Raw genomic sequence first — 26275 nt, forward strand, 5'->3', positions numbered from 1 at the left:
AATAAAAATCTTTATTTAAGTTTGGTCAGTACAGGTAAGATATACTGGAGTCACAGAGCAATATGCATTAACAGGATACAACGGTTCATAAAAACTGAGTAACTATGCACACAAATTTCTTAAACATTCAGTCACCTAAAGAGGAAATGCACAGATGTATGGTGGAAAAAACTGTATCTAACACTGAAACTACTATAGGACTCCTTCAACAAGTCCAACTTTCAGTGATAAAACTACTGTACTGGGCAGACCTGGCAGTCATAAACCCACATCTACGCTAACAAGTCTGAATGGTGCCTAAGTACAATAACAGCATGAAGAAGAATGCCCTTAACACAGCACAGGTTCTAGGAGAGACACAGATTTAAACAGACATCATTGTGTTACACTTTAAGGAAAGATTTCCATTTACAACTTCACATTAACTCATATAAAAATAACCTGACCCTACACAAAATGTCCTTTTAGCAACATTCAAAGTAATTGTTACAATTTCCAAAGTGGCAGAGGTATTGAAGCAAAAAGAAAAGAAAAAAAAAAAAAAAAAAAGAAAAAGGGAAAGGAAAAAAGAAAAAAAAAAAACACCCACAAAAAAGGCAAATTGTGACAAAAGTATGAATTAATTTTCCGGACAGTATCCTCTCCCAAATTAAATGACACTGTATAAAAATTCGCTGGAAAAAATTTTACAAAACTGAACCCTGTACATTTACACTTGAGTCCAAGCCATTCTGAACGTGGCGGGAACCCGTAGTTCGGTTACCTTTCCCACTCACTGTTTTCTCCTCTTGAGGGTCATGATTGGAGTCTGTGTCATTTGAGTGGTGTGTGAGAGAGTTTTCACTGCCCGTGGGAGAGTCTACACTTTCATACCCCGCACTGAGTTGGTTTACGTAACTACTACCTCCTCTGCCAGTTCTCTCCTCCGAGCTGTTGGAGGCCTTATTACCATTCCCTGGTGGAGAAGGGAAGTCATCTTCGGCTGTGTCCCCCTCCCTATGAAATCCAGACCCAGACGTCCTCTGCCGGGAGGAACTGCCATTACTTGGTCCGTTGGCCAGACGACTGCAGTCTTTACCTGTGGCCTCTGCCTGTCCTACAGGCTCAGAAGATGTAGTCCTGCTGGTACTCGGGCCTGGGGCTTGAGACTGCTGCTGTTGGTACTGAGCCAACTGCTGGCGCGTCTCCTTCAGTTGTTGCTGAAGAACTAGAATGGTACTCTGCATACCCTCTACTTCTTCGTCAAGTTGAATGATGAAGTCATTCAGTTCTGTGCAAAGGAGAGTCAAACCTACTTTAATCTCTTTTAACATATTTAAAAATATTTCTTAGTGCCTGCACAAAGCCAGGCAATCAGTAAATGTTTAAGTAAACAAAGAAAATTATAAAATCACAAAAGAGTACTTTAAAATTTTGCTTGGAATTTTAAAATAGCCATTCAACAATGAGTTTGTTTTGGGGAGGAAGGCAAAAGCTTAAAATAAATATATTAAAGCAACCAAATTGAAATTTATTCAAACTATCTAGCCACATAAAACTGGTCACAACCCACAAAATCTGTTCCACGTTTGCTGACCTACGGGGCCCCACGTCCAGCCCCTTACACCTCATCCTCCTAGCCAATGTCTCAGCTCCACAGCAGGTTAGCCCCTGGGGAAGTGCGGTCCTCTACTCTTAATACGCCAAAGAAGCCTATGCAGTCACCAAGGATTATCCCTCATCCAAGAACAAAATTCAGAGAAAATAACTCTTGAAAACTGATAAAAATACGGATGTCTATTAAGTTCTAAAAAGGCCTTGGGGGTGGGGTGGGGGGGGGAGTTCCTTTACTACTATACAAAACCTCCTATTTACTATATTTACAAATAGTGAGAGCTAAGAACCATCACTTTGAAAAGGCAGTTTTAAAGATATTGCTTGACTAGCGACCTTCTTTGCAATTAACTACAAATTTGCAATTTATTTAATCTCCAGAGCTTGGGTATTTTTCTTACTACTAATTTTCCTCACAAAGGAGAAACAGCATGGATGAAACTATACTTGCCCAACAAAAAAAGAGATGGCAGCTGACAATTAAGTTCCATTTGTCTTAGCAAAGAACTGTTACATCTTATTCACTAAATAGGATCTTAAAAGGTAAAATCAACTATATACTTTTATTTATTTATTATTTTCTATTTTTGGCCATGCGGTGCGGCTTGCAGGGACTTAAGTTACCTGACCAGGGATCAAACCCGGCCCCAGCAGTGAAAGCGCCGAGCCCTAACCACTGGACCGCCAGGGAATTTCCACAATCAGTTATATGTATTTTCAGATCCCTGGAAATAGCCAAATACTTTCAAGATTTACACTTACAGAAATCGGTTAAATGAAGATATTCCCTCTTTTAAGCACTGAATATAAATTTATATAGCTACATAATGCCTTAGTAATACAACAGCCTTTCTATCTTTTGCCAAATCCCACCCCTAAAAAACAAAAACTTCTTATGAAATTTGCACAGTAAACAATTCAGGGGGTGAGGGGACCGCTAAGATTAAATGGCTTTGTTTGCTGACTCAACTGGAAATATTTCACTTATAATTTTATAGAACCATTGGCAGAGATGAGCATATACAGACTCTCATCTATAATACTCATGCCTGGCAGTATTTTAGAGCCAGTGCAAAGTTAACCAAACTTTTCAAAAAACCCCTTACCATCCTGACTGCTTTTAAGCTCCTCACTATATTTCTTCTGTAAAGCCAATTCTGCTTCAAGTTGTGCAATACGTCCCTGGGACAGCTGCCTTCCAAGCTCTTGATTCTCCTGGATAAGCATTCGACACTTCGCCATTAACTTTTTGCCTGTTTGGCTGTAAAGGAAAGAGCCATTCATCACAAAATGAAGACAAAACTCTCTACAACCTTCTTTGCTTGCGATTATTACGACGATAGATGTAACACGTACAGAACATGACACTATGTCACAGCAGATGCCTCCCTACAATTACCATCTTCTTTTTGGAACACATCCATCTTGTACATTGCAGTATTTTGCCAATACAGCAGCAAAAATTAAAAAAACCTAAAGAAAAAGTACCTAAATGGCCACTTTTTGTTTCTATTAATAACTGATTCTGAAATCTATTTTTACCCCAAATTATAATTTGAAATAGAAACAGGCCAATTAATTAACACACATTTTAGATATACCAGTATTAGTAAAACACTAAGGTACTTAGCTTTATGGAACAGAAAAGTTCTTGAAAGGGTAAACGCAACATCAACCACAATGTAAACGTCTTTAAAATACCTAATATATAAAAATCCGCACCTATAAATATATAAATGAATGAGAGTATATTTATTCCTGCTAGATCAGCATTTTTAAGGATGCCTCTTAATAGGCAGTTCTCACAAGAATGTTTATTTACTGCATTAAGTGAGGCCTGTTCAGTAACTGTTTTTAAAAAGCCTTAAGACTATTCCTATTCACCAATCCCTCATTTAATTTCATATGATATATATACTTTTGAGCTGTCTTAAACTGAAAGTTTTTGAAATTTTAATATTGGTATGTGGTGAAGATTTCATCCATGTTGAAAAGATTACCCTTAGGACACAAAAATAAGGTTGGCGTTACTTATCATAAATAATGCAAATATGTAAGTGTCTGCCAAATTAGGAGTGCCATACTTTCAACAAATTAGTTACCAAGTGCTAGTGCAATGTACTATATAGACCTACGTGCATATACACAGCAACTGCAAAAATGCAATCAATGTTCATCCTCTGTATTACTATTAAGGATGAGATGAATTTGAAGTAGTGTATCAGGCAAATGAAAGCCCTATTAAAGGAATTAAAAGAAGAAAATAGAAAGTGTCAGCAAAAAAATTTTTTAACCAATAAGGTCACTCTGAACTTTACTCCATCACAAGAATATCAAACTGTCCCTATCCAAGTTTCAAAGGTAACATCACAATTATGTACTTAAATTAGAAACTCTTTAAAAGTCATTATTTCTGTTATTAATGAGGCTAAAGAAAAGCAGTGAAGTTTTATTGAGACACTGTTACTGGGGCTTTTGATTGCATTTTTGCAATTGCTGTACACACACTTTTAAAATGTTTTAAAACGGGAGCACCTTGTAAATGATTCTCATTCTTTGGCTCAGTGTTGCAAGGTTCTTTTATCCATAGCACATGTTCTTACCCAGTATGATTCAAGCAAAAGTTTTTAATACATTTTCCTTACACAAATCTCTGGTAAAACCTGGGGTACCACTGCGCAAAGGAGCCTCAGATGAAAACCATGAGTTAGCATGTGGTAATAAGGGTTTTTTCTCTACACTGCAACTTTATTAGCTGATATTTCTGTTCATTGTTATTATAGCTCCAGATATCCCCCGTTTCCTATAAGCACCCTCAGACTTTAGCCTCTACTGAACAAGAGTTTAGAAATCAAATGAGGAATAAGAAACACGCACCATCATCTAAGACAGGGGCATTCCTTCCACTTTACTGCCTATGCTCCCACAACACTGCTTTCTTGCAAAGTATACGGCATCGGTGTTTACCAACCTGAGAAATCTTTTATATGAATTTTTAAAAACACAGACAATTGTAAAATCAATACATTAATTTGTGACCCGACTTAACCTCATATAAAGTATCACAAATTCTAATGCAAAAAATATTTCATTTATGAAGTCATGCCTTTTTATAAATAAATGCCTGTTCTAAAATAATCCTACCACTTCTAAAATTAGTGATCACTTTAAAACAAAACTTCACAAAACTGCTGTTCTTTAAACATTCTGTAACTTTACGTCATTTTACTATGTCATGTAAAATTTGTGTTGTGTTCATCATATCACAAAAGATGGTAAGAATCCAATTACAAGTAACTTGTCTTTGGAATAATTTTACAAAAAAAAATCTAACAACCCACAAAGAAAATATAATAGGAAATAACTTAAGAGAATGATTTATAAAAAAGAATGGACACTGCACGCTGCTTTGTTATCAAGGGGAAGGGAGACAGGGTATTCTGAAGAGGTGTACACACAAGTACCTAAATGTTTAAATGCAAACTGAAAACTGTCAAAACACTGCAATATATCCCTCTAACTACTCTAAATATACGCACTGTCACATGTATGAGATATTTTAACTAAAGTGGACAACATAATTCATGAGATCTTTCTCTCTTAAAATTAAAACAGAATAAAAAAGTAGAAAACAAAACAAAACCCACACAACCCATTCTATTTGAATTATTCCAGACAGAGCATTGACTGAGGACTACTTGTTTCAAATTAGTGATGTATTTATACCACCCGATGAACTCTGGCTTATAGCCTACTTTTTACAAAATAAAAACCCATTTATAGGTAATTAAAATAAATTATGATTCACTAATACAATGAAAATATTATATAACCATTAAAAATGGTAAGTAATTTAAATATAGTAAAAAATGGAAAATGCCCAAGGATAAAGTGGGGTGGGGTTGGGAAAGCCCTGGTACAAATCATCTGTATGTATGTATACATGTATGTCACCTTTGTTTAAAATCTATATATATATATATAATTACCGTATATGCATACAAATTATCTTGACGATACCCAAGAAATTTAAAAGTGGTTACTACTCCCGGGGAATACAACAGGGAAGGGCAAGGTCACACCCAGGAGTAAAACTCACTTTTCACCTCCACTTTTCTTTACACTGTTTCAATTTTATACATTAGCATGTGTTACCTTATTAATTAAAAAAATTTTTTTAACAGTAAGAAGAAAGAAAAAACCCACGTCAAGGTGACTGTTACCTAAGTGGCAAAGAAAGATGCTTGGCTAAATTTGAGTACACGTTAATGATACCTTTTACGAATTATTTCCTGAACTACCAAGAATACATAGGCCTTCTCTACTGTGATCTTAAATGGCATAACAATAGACACAAAAGCCTTAATTCGGGCACAATAAGCCAATTTCAAACAGACTTGGTTACTTACCCTCCAACCCCCACAAGCAGTGAGAATTTTAGAAGCGACTTCTTGCCGTGAAGTCACACAAACCACTTCTCCAGCCCACCCTCTGCCCCACAACCAGTTCCCTAAAGCACACACATACAAGATACTTACAATTGATTTGAATGATTAAGAGAGAACTTAAGTCACCCTTGTTAAAACTGCACTTAAAACGTTGGGGCAATCTGGAACATTTATCTTCCACTCATCTTAGACTCCATTATCACCAAGTGAAAATTCGAATTGGTGACTTACAGAATGATCTGACGAAAAAATTCACCTCCAGGATTGGATGGAAGCATGAAGAAAATAATGCCTCTTTTATCTAAATGATCAAATGAATTTGCTAGAAATGATCACTATATATATATTTTTTTCTCCAATTCACAAAATGTCTCACTTAGGCCAGCCCACAGTTCCAATACATTCTGTCCCCAATCTTCTGGCAGGCACCCTGTGAAGCTGTCCCACATTAATGTCTACTGCAATATCCTGGGACAAGGTGTCAAAAAGCAACAAGTGTCAAGTCTCCTTGTCTTTTATGATACCAGCTGGAAAAAAAGCAGGTCTTTAAAAAATGAGACACAGAGCCTTTTCCTTCACTTTGAAGAGCACAGCAACAATTTTTTCGAAATCAATCTGCTCTCACAGCCCCCCCCCCCAAAACCAAAATGTTAGAAGTACAACAAAATCATCATAGTAATCCTTGAACTTAAAAAACAAAACAAAACCGAAACAAACCAAAAAAAAAACCAACTATTTCAAGGCACATTTAATTTAATATCAAGAGTGCAATACAAAAGGCCCAAATACAATGAAGGAACACATTCCCCCACTAACACCAACGACAATGCTCTTTCAACATGTGCCTGTTGAATGGAATGGGGATTTAATAAATTTCACTACTGAAAAAAATAACGCAGTGAGTCTCGTCACAGCTAATATCCTTATACAATCTGGTTGTGAAATGAATGTTTATAATGCTTCAAACAGTTTAGACCTGAAGTTTGATACCACACCTTCATTATTTGTACAGTCCTCAGTAAGATTATCTACAGTATTAGCAACCATTCAAAGAACAAACCATTGAGTAAAACCACATTGATTTAAGGCTCCATCAAGTAATACGGAGCCCCAAACTAAATGGTTAAATATATGAACTACTTGTACTGACATCTATTATTTGATTCTCTCATGACTATTAAGTTGGTTCTTAGCAAATAAACCCTTTAAAGGCAAAATTCACCTCATTTGAGTTCGACCCAGAAGTTCAACAACAATCACGAAGTCCACAGTCTTATTGGCAAAACTGATATACAGTGTCTCTAAGTCACTATGCTCAAGGTTAAGAGCGATGCATATTCCGTCTTTACATTTACTGGAATTTTACATGTTCAATTCATGATTTTAAATCTCTAGGTTTTCATTCCTCCAAACTGTCTGAAGACACAGTGTGCCACAGACTTAAGACTTCTGTTTCTCCCTCTATTTTCTTCAAACAGAAACATTTCTCAAGTGTCTACACGTTCTAGAAGGGGAATTTTTCGGAGGTGGCCACTTCTTCGGAATAGTCCGACGCCATCAGGCCTCTGAAGCAAGGGGAGGGGGAAGAGAAAAAAGCTGAAACACAAGGTTCATCTGGTAAGTTTTACATTAACCATTACAAGCTGGACAGTGTAAGAATGTGGCTTTTTGGCTCAAGAAGTCTGAGTCTTGGTGTGGAAACGAGTACTCGGCTGTCCCACCACAGCTTTCTCGTAGTGGGACTGTCAGGGAAGTCTTGACTGGGGAGTATGATTTGTTTACCTATCAGGCGTAAACTTCCAGGCACTCAGTTCATTTTGGGCTTGTTCCAGTTTGTCTTTAGTCTGTTCCAGTTCACCTTTCATTTTTAGGAAAAACAAGTTGATCGCTGGGTCTACCATTGTTGATCTCAGTTGGGCAACGCTAGGCTGCTGGACTTGCTTGAGGTACTGGATTTGAGTCTGTGCAAAGCAAAAAAAAAACCCCAATTACTACCAAATCAAAAGAAACATACCTAAGAAGATGAGATAAACTCCCTTTCATTCACTGGGTTTACCAACTTGCTTGTTAAGTCCTTTCCCCCCTTGATCATAAAGTCCTCTAAAAAAATTACAAACTAAAAACAACTATTTGGGAATTCCCTGGTCAGGAGGGTCTAGTGGTTGAGAGTCAGTGCTCTCACTGCCAGGGCCTGGCTTCGATCCCTGGTCAGGGAACTAAGATCCCGCAAGCTGCGCAGCCAAAAAAGAAGGAAAAAAAAAAAAAACCCCACGAAACTGTTTAAGGTTATCCATGTAGGAGGTAAAGGCCATTTGATTGCACTCCGTGTTTGGAAACTTCAAATATGAGGAGACTAACACGCTGGCAACCGAAACAGCACAAAATCAATCAATCAATCAATCACTGTTATATTTACTAAAAATGCTGATGCCCACTGGGGGAAAAAAGCAAAGTTTAAAATATGACTTATGGAAAGTAAATCTGTGCTTATGGGAAATCAGTCTATGTACAAGTTCCCTAAAAATACACCAGGTACAAGATTATAATTTAAAACATCTTTGCATTTCTAAATTTCAAAACGTATAGCACTTACACATTTACACGAGTTGGCATTACAGCTTTATAAAGGGCACCGTAACCCAAAATTACGCACATATTCATTCTCTTCCCCTCCAAGCAGGTTTGAATCACAGCACTGTAAGGCTGGAAGGTGACCGACCTGGTCCAAACTGCTTACTTCTGAGAGACTGACTAAGCCAACTAACTGTCCGGGCAAGGGCGGTTAGTTCAGTGCCAGTACTAAGACGAGAATTCTCGTTCTCAAGCCTCCTGACTCCCAATCGAGGGCTTTTTCCACCATACCAAATCCCTCTACTTACATATGAAACCTTCAGCTTCAACTCTGGTTGTACAGTTTCCCAGCACACGAAACGTCCCTTTCTAACGGACGGGATACAGTTTATCGGCACTGAAGGCATCACTTCCTTCACACCCAAAGTAGACCTGGTTCACGACCCTGCTCCACGCGAACCCTTAACGAGGGCTGAAACTCACTCTTCCTAAGCAGCTAATTTCTACCATACAAGACACAAATATACTAGGGTATATTTAACTAGCATTTCACTGAGCAAACAGAACTAGTTTTCCCTCTTTCAGCTTGAGGAATTGTAAAAGCAACTCGTTTTAAACCAGAAAGTGCACCCATTTATTCACCGTAACGCCGGCCGCCGAGGTAATCTAACAGGAATAAAGCATGCCATGTAACATATACCACGTACCGCTATCACTAAAGGAAACACTGCCTCTCTCACACTAACACAGTTACCAGTATTTAGATTACGAAGTGAACGGCCCTCATCTGCTACACATACGCTTGCCATGTCCCTGTGTTTGCTCCTGCTGCCCTCTCTGCAAAACTTCGCTGTGTTCCAACTGAAAGGGCAGTTTGAGTTCTTCGGCTGGCCTGTGCAGAGAAGCGCTGTAAAAAACTGTGGCTGGGAAAAGTTCGGTTCTACGTGAAACCAATCCTAAATATAGGCTGAGATGGCAAAAGGGTGATGAGGCATCACCAAAGGCCCTGATCAGGCATAAGATGATCGAAGCTGCTAGTGTTATATGGGACGGCTGTGGCATCACTGAGGTGAGTCAACAGCACACACGATCTAGGCAACTGCTAAGGAGTATCTGGACTAGGATGTCAAGAATAGGATTCAAGAGACAGAAAGAAATCAAGAGGCACTGGTTTTATGAGACATTATCATCGGCACCATCTATTCACACTCTACCAGCTGCTAGCACTCTGAAGGTCAGATTCATCCTCTGCATCTGTAAGCATCTGGCACAGTGCCACGTTAACAGGGAAACCTAAAACTATTAATGAGTAAATGGTAGAACCTAGAGTCCCAAGTATCACACAAAAAAGGATTCAATGGTTTTGAGACTAGGCACTTGAGAAGTACTACTCACGCCATTAGACGTGAAAATCCTAAGAGAAAAAAACAATCGAATGGGATGGGTGGGTGTTATAAAAAAAGGAGAACAAAAACAAAAACCCTATATTCAAAATGTTGTTACGACTTCTTGGAACCAAGTATCTAGGTTAAAAAAAAAAAAAAAAGCCAAAGGTGGGAATGGTCAATAGTTGAAGTTAGGGAAAGTAAAGGCATATGAGTGCTGAGAAAGAGAAATTTCCTAATACATTCATTAGTGACTTTACAGAAAAAATATCAGTGGCAGTGCAGATGGAAACTAAATTGGCAGAAACAAAAGGAGTGGTGAGACGATAGAGAAAATAACAGAAGCTACTCTTTAACAGGTAAAGAAGTCATTCTGAAAAAGTGAAGGGGACTTCCCTGGAAGGCCAGTGGTGAAGACCCCGCACTCCCAACGCAGGGCACAGGGGACCCGGGTTCGGTCCCTGGTCGGGGAACTAAGGTTCCACATGCCGCACAGCGAAGAAAAAGTGAAGGAAAAGGGACTAAAGACTTTTGTGGAAATGTGGACAACAGACAGCGTCTGCACAAGCAGAATAAGGGTTGTGATTAAGCCCGAAAGAACATCTTACTGGTGAGAGAAGAAACAGAACTGTGCCCCACAGATGATTAGTCTCCAGTGACCAGAATATTGCCTTATGCATTAGATTTTAATAACTATCAAATGGAGATTACACAAAAAAATTCAGGAAAATTTCAGCTTTTCAGATGAGAAACAACAGGGAATTCCCTGGCGGTCCAGAGGTTAGGACTCAGCACTTTCACGGCAGGGGCCTGGGTTTGATTCCTGGTCAGGAAACTAAGATCTCGCAAGCCGCGCAGTGCAGCCCAAAAACAACAAAACAAAAGAAAGGAAAAAAAAAAAAAAAAAAAAAAAAAAAAAGATTAGAAACAACAGGAATAGAGCTGCCCCTATTTTATATAACTGACACATACAAACATTAAAAGAAAGGGCTAAGACTGTCAAAGACAGCATAAAACTGACTCTAAATTCAATCCCAGAGCTAAAGGATCAAATATACCATTAGATTTCAGATCTATGTAGACATGGCAAATAGTACAAATGAAAGATTAAGAATTAAAAGACATGGTAGAAGTTGATGATACTAAGAAAAATAACTTTATGCAGAAAGGGGTAAAGACAGCAGAGGAGAAACTAATCAGACGGCTTGCTTAGTAAAGAGTAAACGCTGCTTATACCCTCAGATATCACTTAAAGATATCTGAACCAATATACTAATTCTTATAAATCATGGAGATTTCAGAGAATAACTTAAGATTTTTGACTTCTTGGCCACAGAAAAATTACTTTAAAATCCAATGATGAAAGGTTATCTATCAAAATTTTACATTTAGCACATTTAAGCTCAAAGCATTTCTACCTTAACAAAATGTGCATCTATAATTCGTATTAAGTATACAAAATTAGCTTAATGTGAATGAATACAAGTCATAATGTGATCCAAACCCCAATTCCTCAAAAAGACTTTAAAACATGTGAAATACTTACAGTACACTCTTGCATCTCTTGCTCCTTGGTTGCTAGTCGCATTACAAGAATGTTTTCCCTGCGTGCAGACTCTTGCTGTTGTTGCTTTAGTTTTTCTTCAGATTCCCTTAAGCCAGTTACATCATTAGCTGATGATTAAAGGAAAAAAAAAAACCCCAACATCATGAAATATAATTTCAAGATCAAACTGAACTAACCAAAAGAAAGTTCTGATTGCCTTTGAACAATGATAAAAACCAAGGTAAAAAGTTTAAGTCTTTACTTTCTATTCTATCAATGCTTTTGTAACAATGAAATTTGTTTCTGATCATGAGTGCTCTTTCAGGAGTTAGTGCTGTTTTACGGGTCCACAGCCACTTAATGCTAGACGGGATTACGTTGTTATGGTCTAATCTGTTACCAACAAACACCAGGAAACTTCATTTATTTCCATTTGTTTATACTATGAAGTATTCACAAAGTCCTGATTAGTACCGTTTTTAACCTATTCAATATAAACATGCCCATAACTGCAGAGACAATTATTACTTTAAGCTTTCATAATGTTCACAACTTCTATGGATTATACTATAATCATACAATAATTGAGACTTTAGGATATTAAGCTTTCTGAACTTGGGAAAGTGTACTGGTTTTTATACTCACAAATAGTACTCTAACTCAGTGAAAAGTGACAAAGACTAAATTAGTCTGAAATGATAAACTTTGTTGTATTATTTTTAGCAGATGTTGAAAAATCCATAAGTACATAGTTATATCCTATTGTTACAATTTAAGCTATCACAAATTTAATACTGGTTGCTTCTCTCTTCTAGAGTAATAACTCATGCTTCACTTGAAATTTCTCTGTGGAAGGGACACATCAAAGAAAGTTTCAAGTAGCTGTGAATTTCCCTATCTATGCTCTCTTAGAACTTTGTAGTTCAGTTAAAAGAGAGGTGCTATTATAAGATTATTGCAGGTTGGTCTTCTCCAATGACTGCGAACTCTTCAAGAAGAGAGAGCATGTCTCATTCACCTATTTCTTAGCACCCAACACAGTGCCTGGACAGAGTTCCTCAATAAAATGCTTGAATAAAAATTACTTAGTAAAACCAGTTATCCTGTGCTTATAACAATCTAAAAGGCAATAGTCACATAGTCTTTAGGAAGCTAAAACTTAAACTTACAGTTAAGATCTGTGTACTTGCCCTCCAAAGCTTGCACATATGCTTCATATTGTTTCCACCTAGTACAAAAATAAATCCATATTAGTTGTTATGTTTAAATTGCTTTTATTAAATATACTAGAAAACCACATCCATAAGCTTTAATACTGAGAATTCCACTGCATGAATTTTAATGTCTCTTCCATTTTGAGATAACTATAAATCTAGTTTAACCCATAATAAATAAGTCACTTCAAAATTATTCCTTCTCAACTTACAAGAGTTAGGTAAATGGAAACACAGAGAAAAGTGTTCCCTGCTGAGAATATACCAAGCAGTGTTCCCGTGGGTCAGATCACACACCATACAGGACTTTGTATCACTGATGTTCAGCATGTTGCCTGGATTATGGAAGCTGAGTGAAAAACTTAACACTACTTTTCAGATATGCTGTCCACCTCAAACAAAAGGCATTTAAAAAACATGCCTAGGGACTTCCCTGGTGGTGCAGTGGTTAAGAATCCGAATGCAGAGGACATGGGTTCGAGCCCTGCTCCGGGAAGACCCCACATGCTGCGGAGCAACTAAGCCCGTGTGCCACAACTACTGAGCCCACACTCCAGAGCCCACGTGCCACAATTACTGAAGCCTCCGTGCCTAGAGCCCGTGCTCTGCAACAAGAGAAGCCACTGCAATGAGAAGGCTGCCCACCGCAACCAAGAGCAGCTGCTGCTCGCCGCAACTAGAAAAAAGCCCGTGCACAGCAACGAAGACCCAACGCAGCCAAAAATCAATAAAATTAAATTAAAAAAAATTTTTTTTAAGTGCCTGATTTTAAGGGACTGAAGGTTATCTCGGCTCTTAAGTGAAAATACCATGTGAGTCTCTCAAAGTAAAAAAAAAAAAAAAGGGGGGGGGAAGAGAACATACTATTTTTCAAAAGCATATCTAATTAGCAGAAACAACTTCCATATGTGCCATATGCCATCAGGACCTTTCTTCATTATATTCCTCTACCCTCAAAATACAGGCCATATTAGCTGCTCTTGGTAATTACTGCAGATAACGAACTTCCCCCAGTCTTACGTGTAAGCAACTGCTCCTAGAAAGTAAGCTGTCTGCCACCTTGCTTACTGAAGAGCTGTTTTCAAAGTGCTCTTCAGTTACAGCTCATTAAAATTTACTTTGATTTTAGAAAATATTTTTATAATCTTAAAACCTTAGACAAGTTTGCTATGAGATTTATTAACATTACAACACAATGAACAAAAATATTCCATAATATCAAGCTAATCCATTCTACATAAAGACTAGGCCAAGGGCATGCTCATTTTTACGGCCTCTACAACCTAGGACACAAAAAGGAGTTCATTCAACGTTTTGGGATGAATAAAGATGTTTTGTGGAGATTATGTAAGAACTATTTATTTTAGAGGAAATGAGAAATATAAAAGCTCAGGGACTTCCCTGGTGACGCAGTGGTTAAGAATCCACCTGCCAATGCAGGGGATGTGCGTTCGAGCCCTGGTCTGGGAAGATCCCACATGCCGCAGGGCAACTAAGCCTGTGCACCACAACTACTGAGCCTGCGCTCTACAGCCCGCGAGCCACAACTACTGAAGCCCGAGTGCCTAAAGCCCGTGCTCCACAACAAGAGAAGCCACTGCAATGAGAAGCCCGCGCACCCCAATGAAGAGTAGGCCCCGCTCGCCACAACTAGAGAAAGCCCAGGTGCAGCAACAAAGACCCAACACAGCCTTAAATAAATTAAAAAAAAAAAAAAATATATATATATATATATATATATATATAAAAGCTCAAACCAAACATCCTCATCAAGTAGGAAAAAAAAAGACTAACTAGCAGTTAATTTAAAATCACAAAAAGAATTAATGAGGAAAAAACCTACTTAAAAGTCATAAATGAGAAGTCCCTAAATAAAGAAATTCAACTGACCTCAAGAATATAAATTGCACGATTTTAAAAACCTTAAAGGTAACTTAACATAAAAAATTGTTCCTGATTTTTAAACTAAGATTATAGTACCGATTTCTCCCCCAACAGTTAAATCAAGAAACGACACATACTAACCAGAGGAATTATCTAAGAAAGGATAAAAGGCAAGGAGTGTACCATATCAGAGGTACAAAGAGAACATCAACACGAGCGTTAGTATACCACAAGCGTCTACATCAGCAGGGAAGGGCAAGAGTATTTTAAAATACTAAGTATTTAAATTTTATGTGCAGGAAAATGAAGGTATGCAATAGAAAAACTGTTCTATGCATGAGATTACAGTAAAGGAAAATAAAGAGCATGTCTGCAATAGAGTAGCTAGTTAAGTCAACAAGGGTGGGAAATTATCAGGCTCTAGGAAACAATGGAGCATGTCATCTGTGTTTCCCTCTCATAAAACCACCTTTTCTCTCCCCAACTTCCACTCTGTTAAATTTACTCAGTTCCTCAAGTAAAAATTCCTTGAAATTTCTAGAGGAAAAAGTTCAGTGAACTTGCAGGTTGCCCTGAAAAACATTCATTTTATTTTGATCTAAAAGTTACCTCGTAAAAAACTTACCATAGTGATAAAATGCAAAAAGAATATATTTAAGTTATAAAATACAAAACATGCGTGATCCCATTTTCTGATTTCTTACATTTGAAAAATGAGTAATATAATGCTGTACTTGACAATCTGCTTTAGTAAGGCATTTTAAGATAACCACAGAAATTCAGAGCTGGAAGTCATCTTTAAAAGTAATTTAATCCAACTGCTTTAACTTGCAGATAATAAAATGAAAGATATAAAGTTAAATGAGTTGACCAAGGTCACAGTTATGAGAAAGAGTAACTTTGCTTCACCAGTAAATAATATATTTCTTCCACAACGAGAAGAATATCCTTAAGGAGTACAACTTTTCCATATGTTATGCAGAAAAGTAAAAAAATTAACTACATCAAAACAAGTCTATTCATTTGGTAAACTGAAAGCTTCCTGAGAGCAGGGTCTTTCCCCATAGCAAGTTATACATATGAAGTACAAATGCTTTTCAAGTTAAAGTTCTGAATATTTGCCCTCTACAAGAAAAAAATTCAGGTTACCTATCAGTCTAGAAGTTACCCAAGCTAGTGCTTTAGTTCTTTAAAGTGTTATGCTTTCCCCAATGTTTATATAATGAAGAAACAGGCCATAGGAAAAAGGTTCAAAAAATATATTAAATGATTTGAGGATGTATTAACATTAAAAACAAAACCTCACATTAAGATAAACACTATAGTACAGAATCACAACATCATGTTCTATAGAAAGATTTTTATTTGGTAAAAGAACATTTTACCTGAGAATTAATTCATCTCGTGCCATAACTTTGAAGTCTGTTTCACTCAGTCGAACCTATAAAGAGAATTATGATACAAACTAAGTGCTCTTTCTAAAAGTTTTAAATATTAACCACCACTGGCACTTATATTCTTATTTTTATGAAGATAGGATCAAACTTTTAATCCCTCAACTGCTGGTTTGTTATTAGGAATCCCCTCTTTTTACCAAAGACACACAAAGCTCCTCCCAAAAGGAAGCCTGTACTGAAATGTCTGAAACTTAAATGGCTCAGTACATACTAAGACGTTTTTTAAAAAAAAATCTTATTTTTTGGAATGAAGTTTTTAAAAGGTGGACTATTTGTTATCTTTAAAACAGGTATCATTATTAGGAAAATGCAAATTAAAACCCAATGAGCTATCATTACACCCTATTAGAATGGCTAAATAAAAAAATAGTGGTAACACCAAACACTGAGTGAAGATGCAGAAAAACTGAGCCTTCATACATTGCTGGTGAGAAAGTAAAATGGTACAGCTGCTCTGGAAAATAGTTTGGCGAATCCTTTTAAAACTAAAAATGGATGTTCCATACAACTCAACAGTTGCACTCTTAAGCACATATTCCAAAGAAATGAAAATTTATTTTCACACAGAAACTTGTACACAAATGCTCACAGCAGCTTTATTTGTAATAGCCAAAAACTGGAAACTACCCAGATGTCTTTCAACAGGTGAATAGTAAACCATGATACTATGAAATACAGCAATACAAGAAACAGACAACTGACATATGCAACAATACAGCATAATTTCACATATACGACATTTGTGAAATAGCATAATTTTAGAAATGAAGAACTGATTAGTGCTTGCCAGGGGTTAAGAATGGAGTGGGAGAGGATGGATGTGGCTATAAAAAATGGCATAAGAAAGACTTGTGGTAATGGTTCAGGTAACTATTTTGGTTGTGGTGCTGTTTACATTAAGTTACAAGTGATAACACTGCATAGAGCCACACAGAGAATGCACACATAACCAGGGAAATCTGAATATGCTCTGTGGATTGTACCAATGTCAAGTTCCTGGTTTTGATATTCTTATGCAAGATGTCTGACAGTTATGCAAGATGTTAACGCTGAAGGAGGCTGGGTGAAGAGTGCACAGAACCTCCCTATACATTTCTTTTTTTATAAAGTTTTTTTTTTAATTTATTTATTTTATTTTTGGCTGCGTTGGGCCTTTGTTGCTGCGCGTGGGCTTTCTCTAGTTGCAGCGAGCCGGGGCTACTCTTCGTTTCGGTACGCTGGCTTCTCATTGTGGTGGCTTCTCTTGTTGCAGAGCACAGACTCTAGGCGTGCAGGCTTCAGTAGTGGCACGAGGGCTCAGTAGTTGTGGCTCGTGGGCCCTAGAGTGCAGGTTCAGTAGTTGTGGTGCACGGGCTTAGTTGCTCTGCAGCACGTGGGACCTTCCTGGACCAGGGCTTGAACCCATGTCCTCTGCACTGACAGACGGATTCTTAACCACTGCGCCACCAGGGAAGCCCTTTTTTGTTGGCTGCATTGGGTTTTCGTTGCAGCGCGCGGGCTTTCTCTAGTTGCGGCGAGCAGGGGCTACTCTTCCTTGTGGTGCGCAGGCTTATTGCGGTGGCTTCTCTTGTGGCAGAGCATGGGCTCTAGGTGCACAGGCTTCAGTAGTTGTGGCACATGGGCTCAGTACTTGTAGCTCGCAAGCTCTAGAGCGCAGGCTCAGTAGCTGTGGCGCATGGGCTTAGTTGTTCCGCGGCATGTGGGATCTTCCCGGACCAGGGCTCGAACCCATGTCCCCTGCATTGGCAGGCAGATTCTTAACCACTGCACCACCAGGGAAGCCCCCTCCCTGTACATTTCTTTACAACTTCCTATGAATCAGTAATTATTTCAAAATAAAAAGTTCTTTAAAATGGGCATAATATTCTAATGAGATGAAATTGCTTTGCAAATTGAGAAATATGAAATGTTTTCTCTATACCAAAAGAAGATTGTAAAGCTGAGGTACCTTTCCTACTTTAATATAAAATTAAGTCTTATTAATTTCCCTTAAAAGATATTAAAACATTTTTCTTTATAAAAATGCTTCAAATTGTAGCATTTACCAGTAACGTTACTATCAGAAAACAGAAAGGGGAAAATCATTATACCAGAATATATTAAAAGCCTAACAAAAAGCACCCAGTATTTCTCAAGATTGTTAAAGCACTTGACCCCAAAACTTAGAACAGAAATTTCCGTAACATTTACTATTTAAATTGTCCACTTAAATATTCACTGGTTAATAAGCACATAACCCTACTCTCCCAACTGGATTATAAATACCTCTTAGAAACTGTTATTCTTTTGTAACCTCTTTTGTGTGTGCGTCATAGTGACTAAACTGAAGATGAAATGGGGAAAATGAGACTAGAAAATAAAACTTCAGAGGAAATGGTAGAATCTAAGAACCAACTAGCTGTAACACTTTTGAAAAATATGGAAGTGGTTCTGCATTACAACCAAATGGACTTAAGTTAGGAAAAAAAAGAAAATAAGTAACTTATAGGATCTTGTAAAATAATCTCTTAGTTTGACATTATTTGTAGTTACATAGCTGGGACTATTCATATGATAAAGGCTACAAGTTGACCATGGGGATCTCATTATTACAAAAGTTTTCCAAAGGCTGAAAATATTCTAAAAATATATTACGTATTAGGTACAATTTCTCACACATTATACACCCATGATGCTATTATTAATATAAGACAAGGGAGTAAACAAGCAAACAATATGGATAGTCCCTTCAACTCTATTAGTCAAAAAAAGTGCTTAGAAACTGCTGAAAAAACAAACCTTTTTAGGAAGAGGTTCCTCGTTGGTCATCTTGAATCCTAGAAAAAGGAGTAAAGAGAGGAAAGTCAACTGATTTTCTTCCAGTTAAGGTAGAAAGAAAACAATACTGGCTTTTTCAAACGAATTTATTACTGAACTCAGTTATGACGAAATCATTAGGTTATTCTTTTAAATTAAAATAAACCTTTTAGGAATGAAATTGAGTTATTTGCAGTGAAGTGGATGGACCTAGAATCTGTCATACAGAGTGAAGTAAGTCAGAAAGAAAAACAAATACCGTATGCTAACACATATATATGGAATTTAAAAAAGCGGTACTGATGAACCTAGTGGCAGGGCAGGAATAAAGACGCAGACGTAGGGAACAGACTTGAGAGCACGGGGTGGGGTGGGGTGGGGGGGAGCTGGGATGAAGTAAGAAAGTAGCACTGATATATATACACTACCAAATGTAAAATGGATGGCTAGCGGGAAGCAGCCGCATAGCACAGGGAGATCAGCTCGGTGCTTTGTGACCACCTAGAGGGATGCTCAAGAGGGAGGGTGGGAGGGACGCTCAAGAGGGAGGGGATATGGGGATAAAATGTATACATATAGCTGATTCACTCTGTTGTACAGCAGAAACTAACAACATTGTAAAGCATTTATACTCTGATAAAGATGTGAAAAAAAATATATACCTCTTAAACTAGTTTTAGATTTACAGAAAGGCTGCAAAGATATTACAGGGTTCCAATACACTCTGCACCCAGTTTCTCCTTTGTTAACATCTTACATTGCTATTGTTATTAGGTTATTTTTTAAAACTCTCTTAAAAAAAAGTTGGTCATTCTTTGTAATGTTGCCACAAAGGATTGAAAGAAATATAATTAACCATTGGACCACCAGGGAAGTCCCGAAGAAATACAATTTTTCAATGCATTCTTACAACTGCCCTGTGAAAGACAAATCTGGCAGCAGAAGTAATAGGTTTGTGCTGAAGTCCGATACTGGCCTCAGGCATCTTGTTGAAAAGATAGAGGAAGGGTAATACCTGTTGCTAAGCCTTTCCTTTTACAGAATTAACATTGTTATAGTAAGGTCAAATCTATCATCCTCATGATAATTCATCACTACACAATGCAGGTATGAAGGTATTTACACCTTAATAAGAATATCCCTACATTATTTAACTTCATGTCACAGAATAATTTGTATCTTAAAATTAGCTTCTTTTATAAATTTACATAAAATTCACTTAATCCTGTTGAAAAAGATTAATGACAGAAATACTCTCATTAACTTTATTATGCTTACTGAAAATACTTGTGCTATTTCCTAATATTCAAATTTAACAAAAAGAAGCTAATTTAAAGTTATTCCTAGGTATCCTTTCTAGCAGCAAAGTCATAAATGTTCCCTTACATCTTAAACTTTCTTTTTAGTTTATTTTACCTACCCATACTTACTACAAACTCCAAACAAATAAGTAGCCAGTAAATAAGTCACGGAGATATAATGTACAGCACAGTGACTATAGTTAATAATACCATATTATGTAGATTTGAAAGCTGCTGAAAGAGTCAAAATCTTCATCACAAGAAAAAAAGTTTTGTAACTACGTATAGTGACAGATGGTAACTAGATTTATGTGGTGATCCTCTTGCAATGTATATAAACATCAATCACTATGTTGTACACCTGAAAATAACATGTCAATTATACACAAAAATAACTTAATCAAAGAATTTACAGTGTAAAACTGAGTTTTAAAAGCTACTTGACTTCTTAGTGAATATCTGCGATTCCTCAAAAGAAGATGATTTTCAAGACCATTTTTTATATTACATACAATCCCAATTCAAATATTCTAATCATACTGTCATTAAACCCTGATTTTCAGATTAGGTACACCGAGTTGAAGAAATCAGTACATTTTAAGGAAAAAAATTATACATTGATCATATCATAAATTAACTGGCTTAATTCTTCCCTCTTTGATAGTCTTATCATTGGATGTAAAACAAAAACCTGAGCATTTATCATTTGTTTCTGGGCTGATGGAGTTGATCAAGTCTCTATGCCCAACCAATACCTATGAAGACATGGCCATATTTCTACGATTTAAAAATCGGTATTCTTTTTCTCTGAATTGGCCCCTGCCTACTTTAGGCCCCTTATCACCCAGTTTATAATCTCTGTTGCAAGTTACAGACAGCTGCTTAGTGACTAACTATCCTAACGTGACTCTAGAGTGAATCCAAGCATTTGGAAACAAACTCTCACCATGTTTATCTCCAGAGGGCTGACTACTTCTATTTTAAAATGGTTTTAATGTGTATTCACTCCACTAGACTGCAACCTCTTGGAATCCACAACTCAAGTTTAACATTTCCTTTGAACTTCCCATTTGTCCAATGCTAAATAGTAGGTAAATATCAGTAACATACTAATAACGTATTAAAAAGGTACAAGAAAATCTGAGCCATTTGAACTCTTAACATACTTAAATAGTATGTAAATGTGTACCTATATGTCAGCCTTCTGGTTAAATCCTTCTAAAGGCTTCCCATCTCAAAACTGTGCATGTTGTACATATACACAATGGAATACTACTCAGCCATAAAAAAGAATGAAATAATGCCACATGCAGCATGAGGGCTTCTTAGTTGTGGCATGTGGGATCTAGTTCCCCCGAGCAGGGATCGAACCCTGGCCCCCTGCATAGGGAGCCCGGAGTCCTACCCACTGGACCATCAGGGGAGTCCCGCTCCTGTTTTTGTCTCTAAGCCCCACTGCAGAATTCTTGGTGACCCCCAATTTTCAGAATTCTAAACAGCAAGTTATTTACATTTTTAACACTGGCTTATGTTCTCCTTCCTTTTAAAAAGCTTGATGCTGGGTAGATTCTAATTACACATTGCTTAAAGAATATCTACATTTTCTTTATAAAAATAGATGTTTAAATTTGTAATGTAAGTCAGGGATAAATACAGGTTTTGTATATATGTTTGCGTTTCACATGTTGACTCTCAATCACAAGTCACTCCACACGTTATGGAATATGTGACTTGGGAAATCAAAACATAAGCATTTAGTAAGAAATTCCTCCCTTATCTTTTGCTGATGAAAAGTCAATCTTTGCTTGAGATTCCATGATATGCCACAACAGTTAAATGGACAGTGTGGCAAAAGGCAAATTAGAAACAGGCTTAAAATTTGAAAGCATCAACATTCAACTATTTAATCAAAATAGAACCTGGTTCTCAATTCTGACTCTCTCACTGCACATGTGCTGTGAAATTTATTACTCCCAAGGCAATTTTTTTTTAGCACAACTGACAAGCACAATACCATCTAAAGTTAATTCTACATTCATAAAGACAATGGATAGTCCAGGTTCTTAGAACAAGCTATTCTCATATCAGAAAAACAGAATGACTGAAATATCATTTGGAGTTGAACCCTCAGTCTTGAAGGGAAAAAATGAATATATACCCAGTGCTATGAATCACTTATTTAATAACCACAACTTTTAAAGTTGAAGTTAGTTTCCAGGACTAACTAACTAACTAACCTCATCTTTATCTAACTAACAATGGAATAACCTCATCTTTATCACATTTTCCAGATGATGAAAAGGGTTATGAATCATTAGGTGATTAACTCAGATTAAAACAGCTACTTACTAAAAAATGGGGGGGGGGGGTTAGGACAAAAGTTGGTAACTGATGAAGATAGATAATTCTCCCACTCCTCCATCCTCAATAATGATCAAGCTTAGCTAGAGAATGCAGAAAAGCAAAATAGAAAAAAAGCAAAAATTGACCAATTTGGCTACCTTTTAGCAAGTTTAAGAGGATTGGCTAGAACATGGTTTTACGTAAAGTTTTGTTATCCATGTGGATAATTCAGAGGTAATACAGCTCTTAAGTTTAGACTGTCAGAACCACCATCTACTCTTGATGCCTTTACACTGAGAAACAGCTTATGATGGAGAGTTCAGTTTTGGTTGGCTAGGTGCCTAGCATCCCAGATCCCAGTACTTCCCTGGCTCTTAGCATTATGATCCCAAGTTATGCAACTCAGTTCTCCCTTAACAGAGAAGCAAGTACCAGCCAACACAACTTCAGTAAGAAATCATGTACCTTGCTGAAACTAATCACAACTAAACGTAAAAAACTAATAATCTGACACTGTATTAGTCTAGGCACTGTAGTAGAAGTGTACTTGTTAGGAATTGGAAGACCAACTTTTCTTGACTATGTATCAGTCATGTGATCTTGAGTAAGTCACTTTCTCTAGATTGCAGTCTCCAAATCAGCAAAAAGAGGATACCAATTTTGCCTGCCCCACAAAGTGCTACAAAGGTCTATGTTTTAAGTGCCACAAAGATACTATACAGACAAAAGATATTTCAAATAAAATACTAACATTAACATAAAAGAGAATTTTAATGTGTATTTAGGAAAGATTAAACTCCACCAACTACGTTTTCAAGAGTTGAGAATGTTTATTTATAGCACTGAGTCTAGCCTGATGCACCGCCTTAACATCTAATGGGATATACTGTTACAGGAATATTGAAAAGTTTTGCTCTAATAAGCTTAGTAATAGAAAACACTTGGATGCAGAAAAATGGGAGGTAATAAAAACAAGAATAAAACCAAATACTATCTACATCTTGCTTTGCAAAAGGATCCAACAGAAAATTTTTAAGAGCAAGAAAAATATTTTTTTTCAAGAGCAAGATAATGTACAATTGAATGAAAATGATCAAGACCTCTAAACAAAGAATATTTTCAAGGGGATTCTATATTACACCTATACATACATACAAGAGTGTAACGGGCTCTGAAAGCTGTAACGTACTGTACAAATACAATTATTACAACTCTCATCTCCATGCCACAAGGCTGCTATGGATTTTCTGTATTATACCAACTCATTTCTGACAAATACTCAAAATTCAATCAGGAAAGCTATATATTATGAAGTTCTATAAATCAGACGAGCTAAGTAAAAAATAGCAGTGCCTGGGATACACTTTTATCAGTACTTTTGTCCTTTGGGAGTTAGAAATTTAGGTAGTTTGCCTAAGTTCCGCCACTGAGAAGTGAAAATACTGATCTCTTAGCTATAGCTATCTGCTTAAGATAACGTAGAATCTGAACGCACTCTAGGAATACAGCCACCCAAACCCTTGAAATTTAACCTCATCTTTATCACAAGCCCCAATTTCTTCCCCAATTTCTAATGGACCGCAATTTCTTTCCCCAACTTGCCTAATCAGATGCTACTAAATGGCATGTATACATATATAACATTTAAGCATCTTGAAAAGATTTTCACGGTAGCTTTTTATGGGGTTTTAAGTGTCTACAACATGTTTATCTGTCATAGAAATCTTAATGGTCAAAGTTTTTAAATAAAAAACCCGGTAATCACTTTGTTGTACACCTGAAACTAACAACATTGTAAATCGACTATACTTCAATTAAAAAAAAAAAAAACAACCCGGTAGAACTTGTAGTGACAGACGCGTGACTTCCACTTACCTTCCTCAACAATGGAATTAACTAAATTCTGAGAAGGAAAACTAGATAAGACAACTCAGGACTGTAACCTGATCATGAAAGTATTTTTCTATCTTTTTTAATCTCCGGCAAAAGAATCGTTTCTTGCTTTATAAACACGGTTATTAAGGATTTTAACACAGTCCTCTGGGATCAGATATCCAACTGACTTCATCAAAACAAACTTGGACTTTTCCACTATGTGCTCCCTACTGACTAGTAAAATATGGTTTAAAAAATTACTAACAGCCTTACAGGGATCCGAGGTGAGACTCGAAAATTTCACGAAAACCTCTAATTCAATAAATAATTTTTCTCTTTTAATTCAGAACGCATGCCATCATTTAAAAATGGAAGTCTACAAGACAACGCAGCTGCAATATTAAGCTACTGCGCGACGTGAGATGTGGTCAACGAACGGTGCTTTCCTTCCCCTGCTGAACTCGTTCGTGCCGCCAGTCCTCGCGCTCCGGCCGAGGTGGGAGCCGGCGACACCGGGGCGGGGACTGGACGCGCACCGAGGGGGCGGCCTCCGGGTGTCGCCCGCCCCACGGGAGCGCCCACCTCGCCCCCGAGACCCTGAGGACTGAGGTAAAATGGCCTCGGGGTGGCGGAAGTGTCCCTGCAGGCGGAAAGGCGGCGCGGATAACGGAAGGCCGGCGGGCCCGGGAACCACGAGTCGCCCCCTGTGCTCCGTCTGCCCCTTCCCGGGCCGGGCGGCCGCGCCTCAGCCCTGGGGACCCCGAGGTCCTCGCCGCCGCTCCGGCGGGCGGCCCGCACCTACCTCTCCTGACGGAGGCCGCGCCGGCGCCGCCCAGTCACATAGGCTGACTCCGCGCTGCCCGGTCGCTGCCCTGGCCGCCCGACCCCGCTGCCGCCGGCCCCCGCGCTCCTCCTACCGCCACAGCCCCGGCTCTCCCCTTTATTTGCAGGTCTCGCTGCCACAAAATGGCGCTGAGGGAGGAAGCGAGGTCCCGTCGCCCCACCCCCTTCCCGCTCCTCCCGCCGCCCCGCCCCGCGCCGCCGCCGGCGCCCGCCCGCTTCTCCGCCCCGCCATGTTAGCGCCCGGCCCACTCACCGACCAGTTGTCTCACGGACGCGGCCACAGCTTCCCGCCCGCCGGGCCCAGCCGCGGGGAGGAAAGGCGAAGGGAGGGCGCCCGCTGAGGGCCTCGAGTAGCTAAAGGAGGAGCTGCGCCTGGTGGCACGCCCCGCGGCCGCCGGAGCGCTGCGAGCTCGGCGGGGGCGGGGAGAGAAGCGGGCCGCAGGGAGTGGTGAGCCGCGAGGTCGCAGGTCAGCCGCGGGGCATCACGGGAAGGGCGGCGGGGGTCGCGATTGGCGGCGCCGGGTGGACGCGCTCGCCGGGCCACCTGCGGCTGCGGCGCGGCCTCTGGCGGAGGAATCTGGGCGAAGGCGGCGCGTGATTGGCCATTCCTCGGTACAGCACCCATCTGTGATGCTTCCGCGCGCTGGCGGCAAGGTGCAACCTAAGGAGCGCCGCCGTGGGCGGGGAGTCCGGTCAGTTGAGGCTTCGTGAGCCCTCGCTGTTTGAAGTTTTGAGAATTTGGAAACCGATGCTCTCTCTTCCGTCAGGAAGTGCTGCCTCCTGGACGCTTGGTTCGTCCCCGCCTTGAAATCTCGAGGCGAAACCGGGGAGCTATTGTCTAGTACGTGGAGGTTTTACCTATGTCAGCAGCTCTAGGGGCACCTTGCTAACGGAGAAGCGAGGGGAAGGCGAACCTTGTGAGGTTTTAATGGACCCGATAATATAAGTTTTTTAATTCGAATATACGCCCTTACGCAAGGCTGTGTGTCATCCGGACCGTCGCATAAGACCGATGGTGT

The 26275-nt window shown here is 38.7% G+C and overlaps 2 protein-coding genes across 6 annotated transcripts in view; one reads left to right on the forward strand and one right to left on the reverse strand.

The window, feature by feature from the left end:
• WTAP (WT1 associated protein) lies at nucleotides 1-25792 on the reverse strand. Of its 5 annotated transcripts, none has more exons than XM_068551578.1 (8): nucleotides 25514-25792; nucleotides 18877-18914; nucleotides 16027-16082; nucleotides 12713-12771; nucleotides 11544-11671; nucleotides 7824-8002; nucleotides 2700-2854; nucleotides 1-1270 (listed from the first exon to the last, which is right to left on the reverse strand). In XM_068551578.1, exons 2-8 carry the CDS (start codon nucleotides 18904-18906, stop codon nucleotides 687-689), a joined length of 1191 nt encoding a protein of 396 aa, XP_068407679.1. In that variant the 5' UTR covers nucleotides 18907-18914; nucleotides 25514-25792; the 3' UTR covers nucleotides 1-686. The 5 variants fall into 5 exon arrangements, with proteins under 5 accessions (XP_068407679.1, XP_068407678.1, XP_068407677.1 ...); XM_068551577.1 differs by having other exon boundaries at nucleotides 25510-25792; XM_068551576.1 differs by lacking the exon at nucleotides 25514-25792 and adding an exon at nucleotides 25216-25378.
• Nucleotides 25623-26275, forward strand: part of SOD2 (superoxide dismutase 2) — a 35576-nt gene continuing 34923 nt past the window's right edge. The window contains exon 1 of the mRNA XM_068551582.1: nucleotides 25623-25723. The gene's annotated coding sequence lies outside the window, so the exon portion shown is untranslated. The remainder of the gene's footprint in view (nucleotides 25724-26275) is intronic.

This window comes from Eschrichtius robustus, chromosome 9, assembly GCF_028021215.1.
Source record: "Eschrichtius robustus isolate mEscRob2 chromosome 9, mEscRob2.pri, whole genome shotgun sequence".
NCBI lineage: Eukaryota > Metazoa > Chordata > Mammalia > Artiodactyla > Eschrichtiidae > Eschrichtius > Eschrichtius robustus.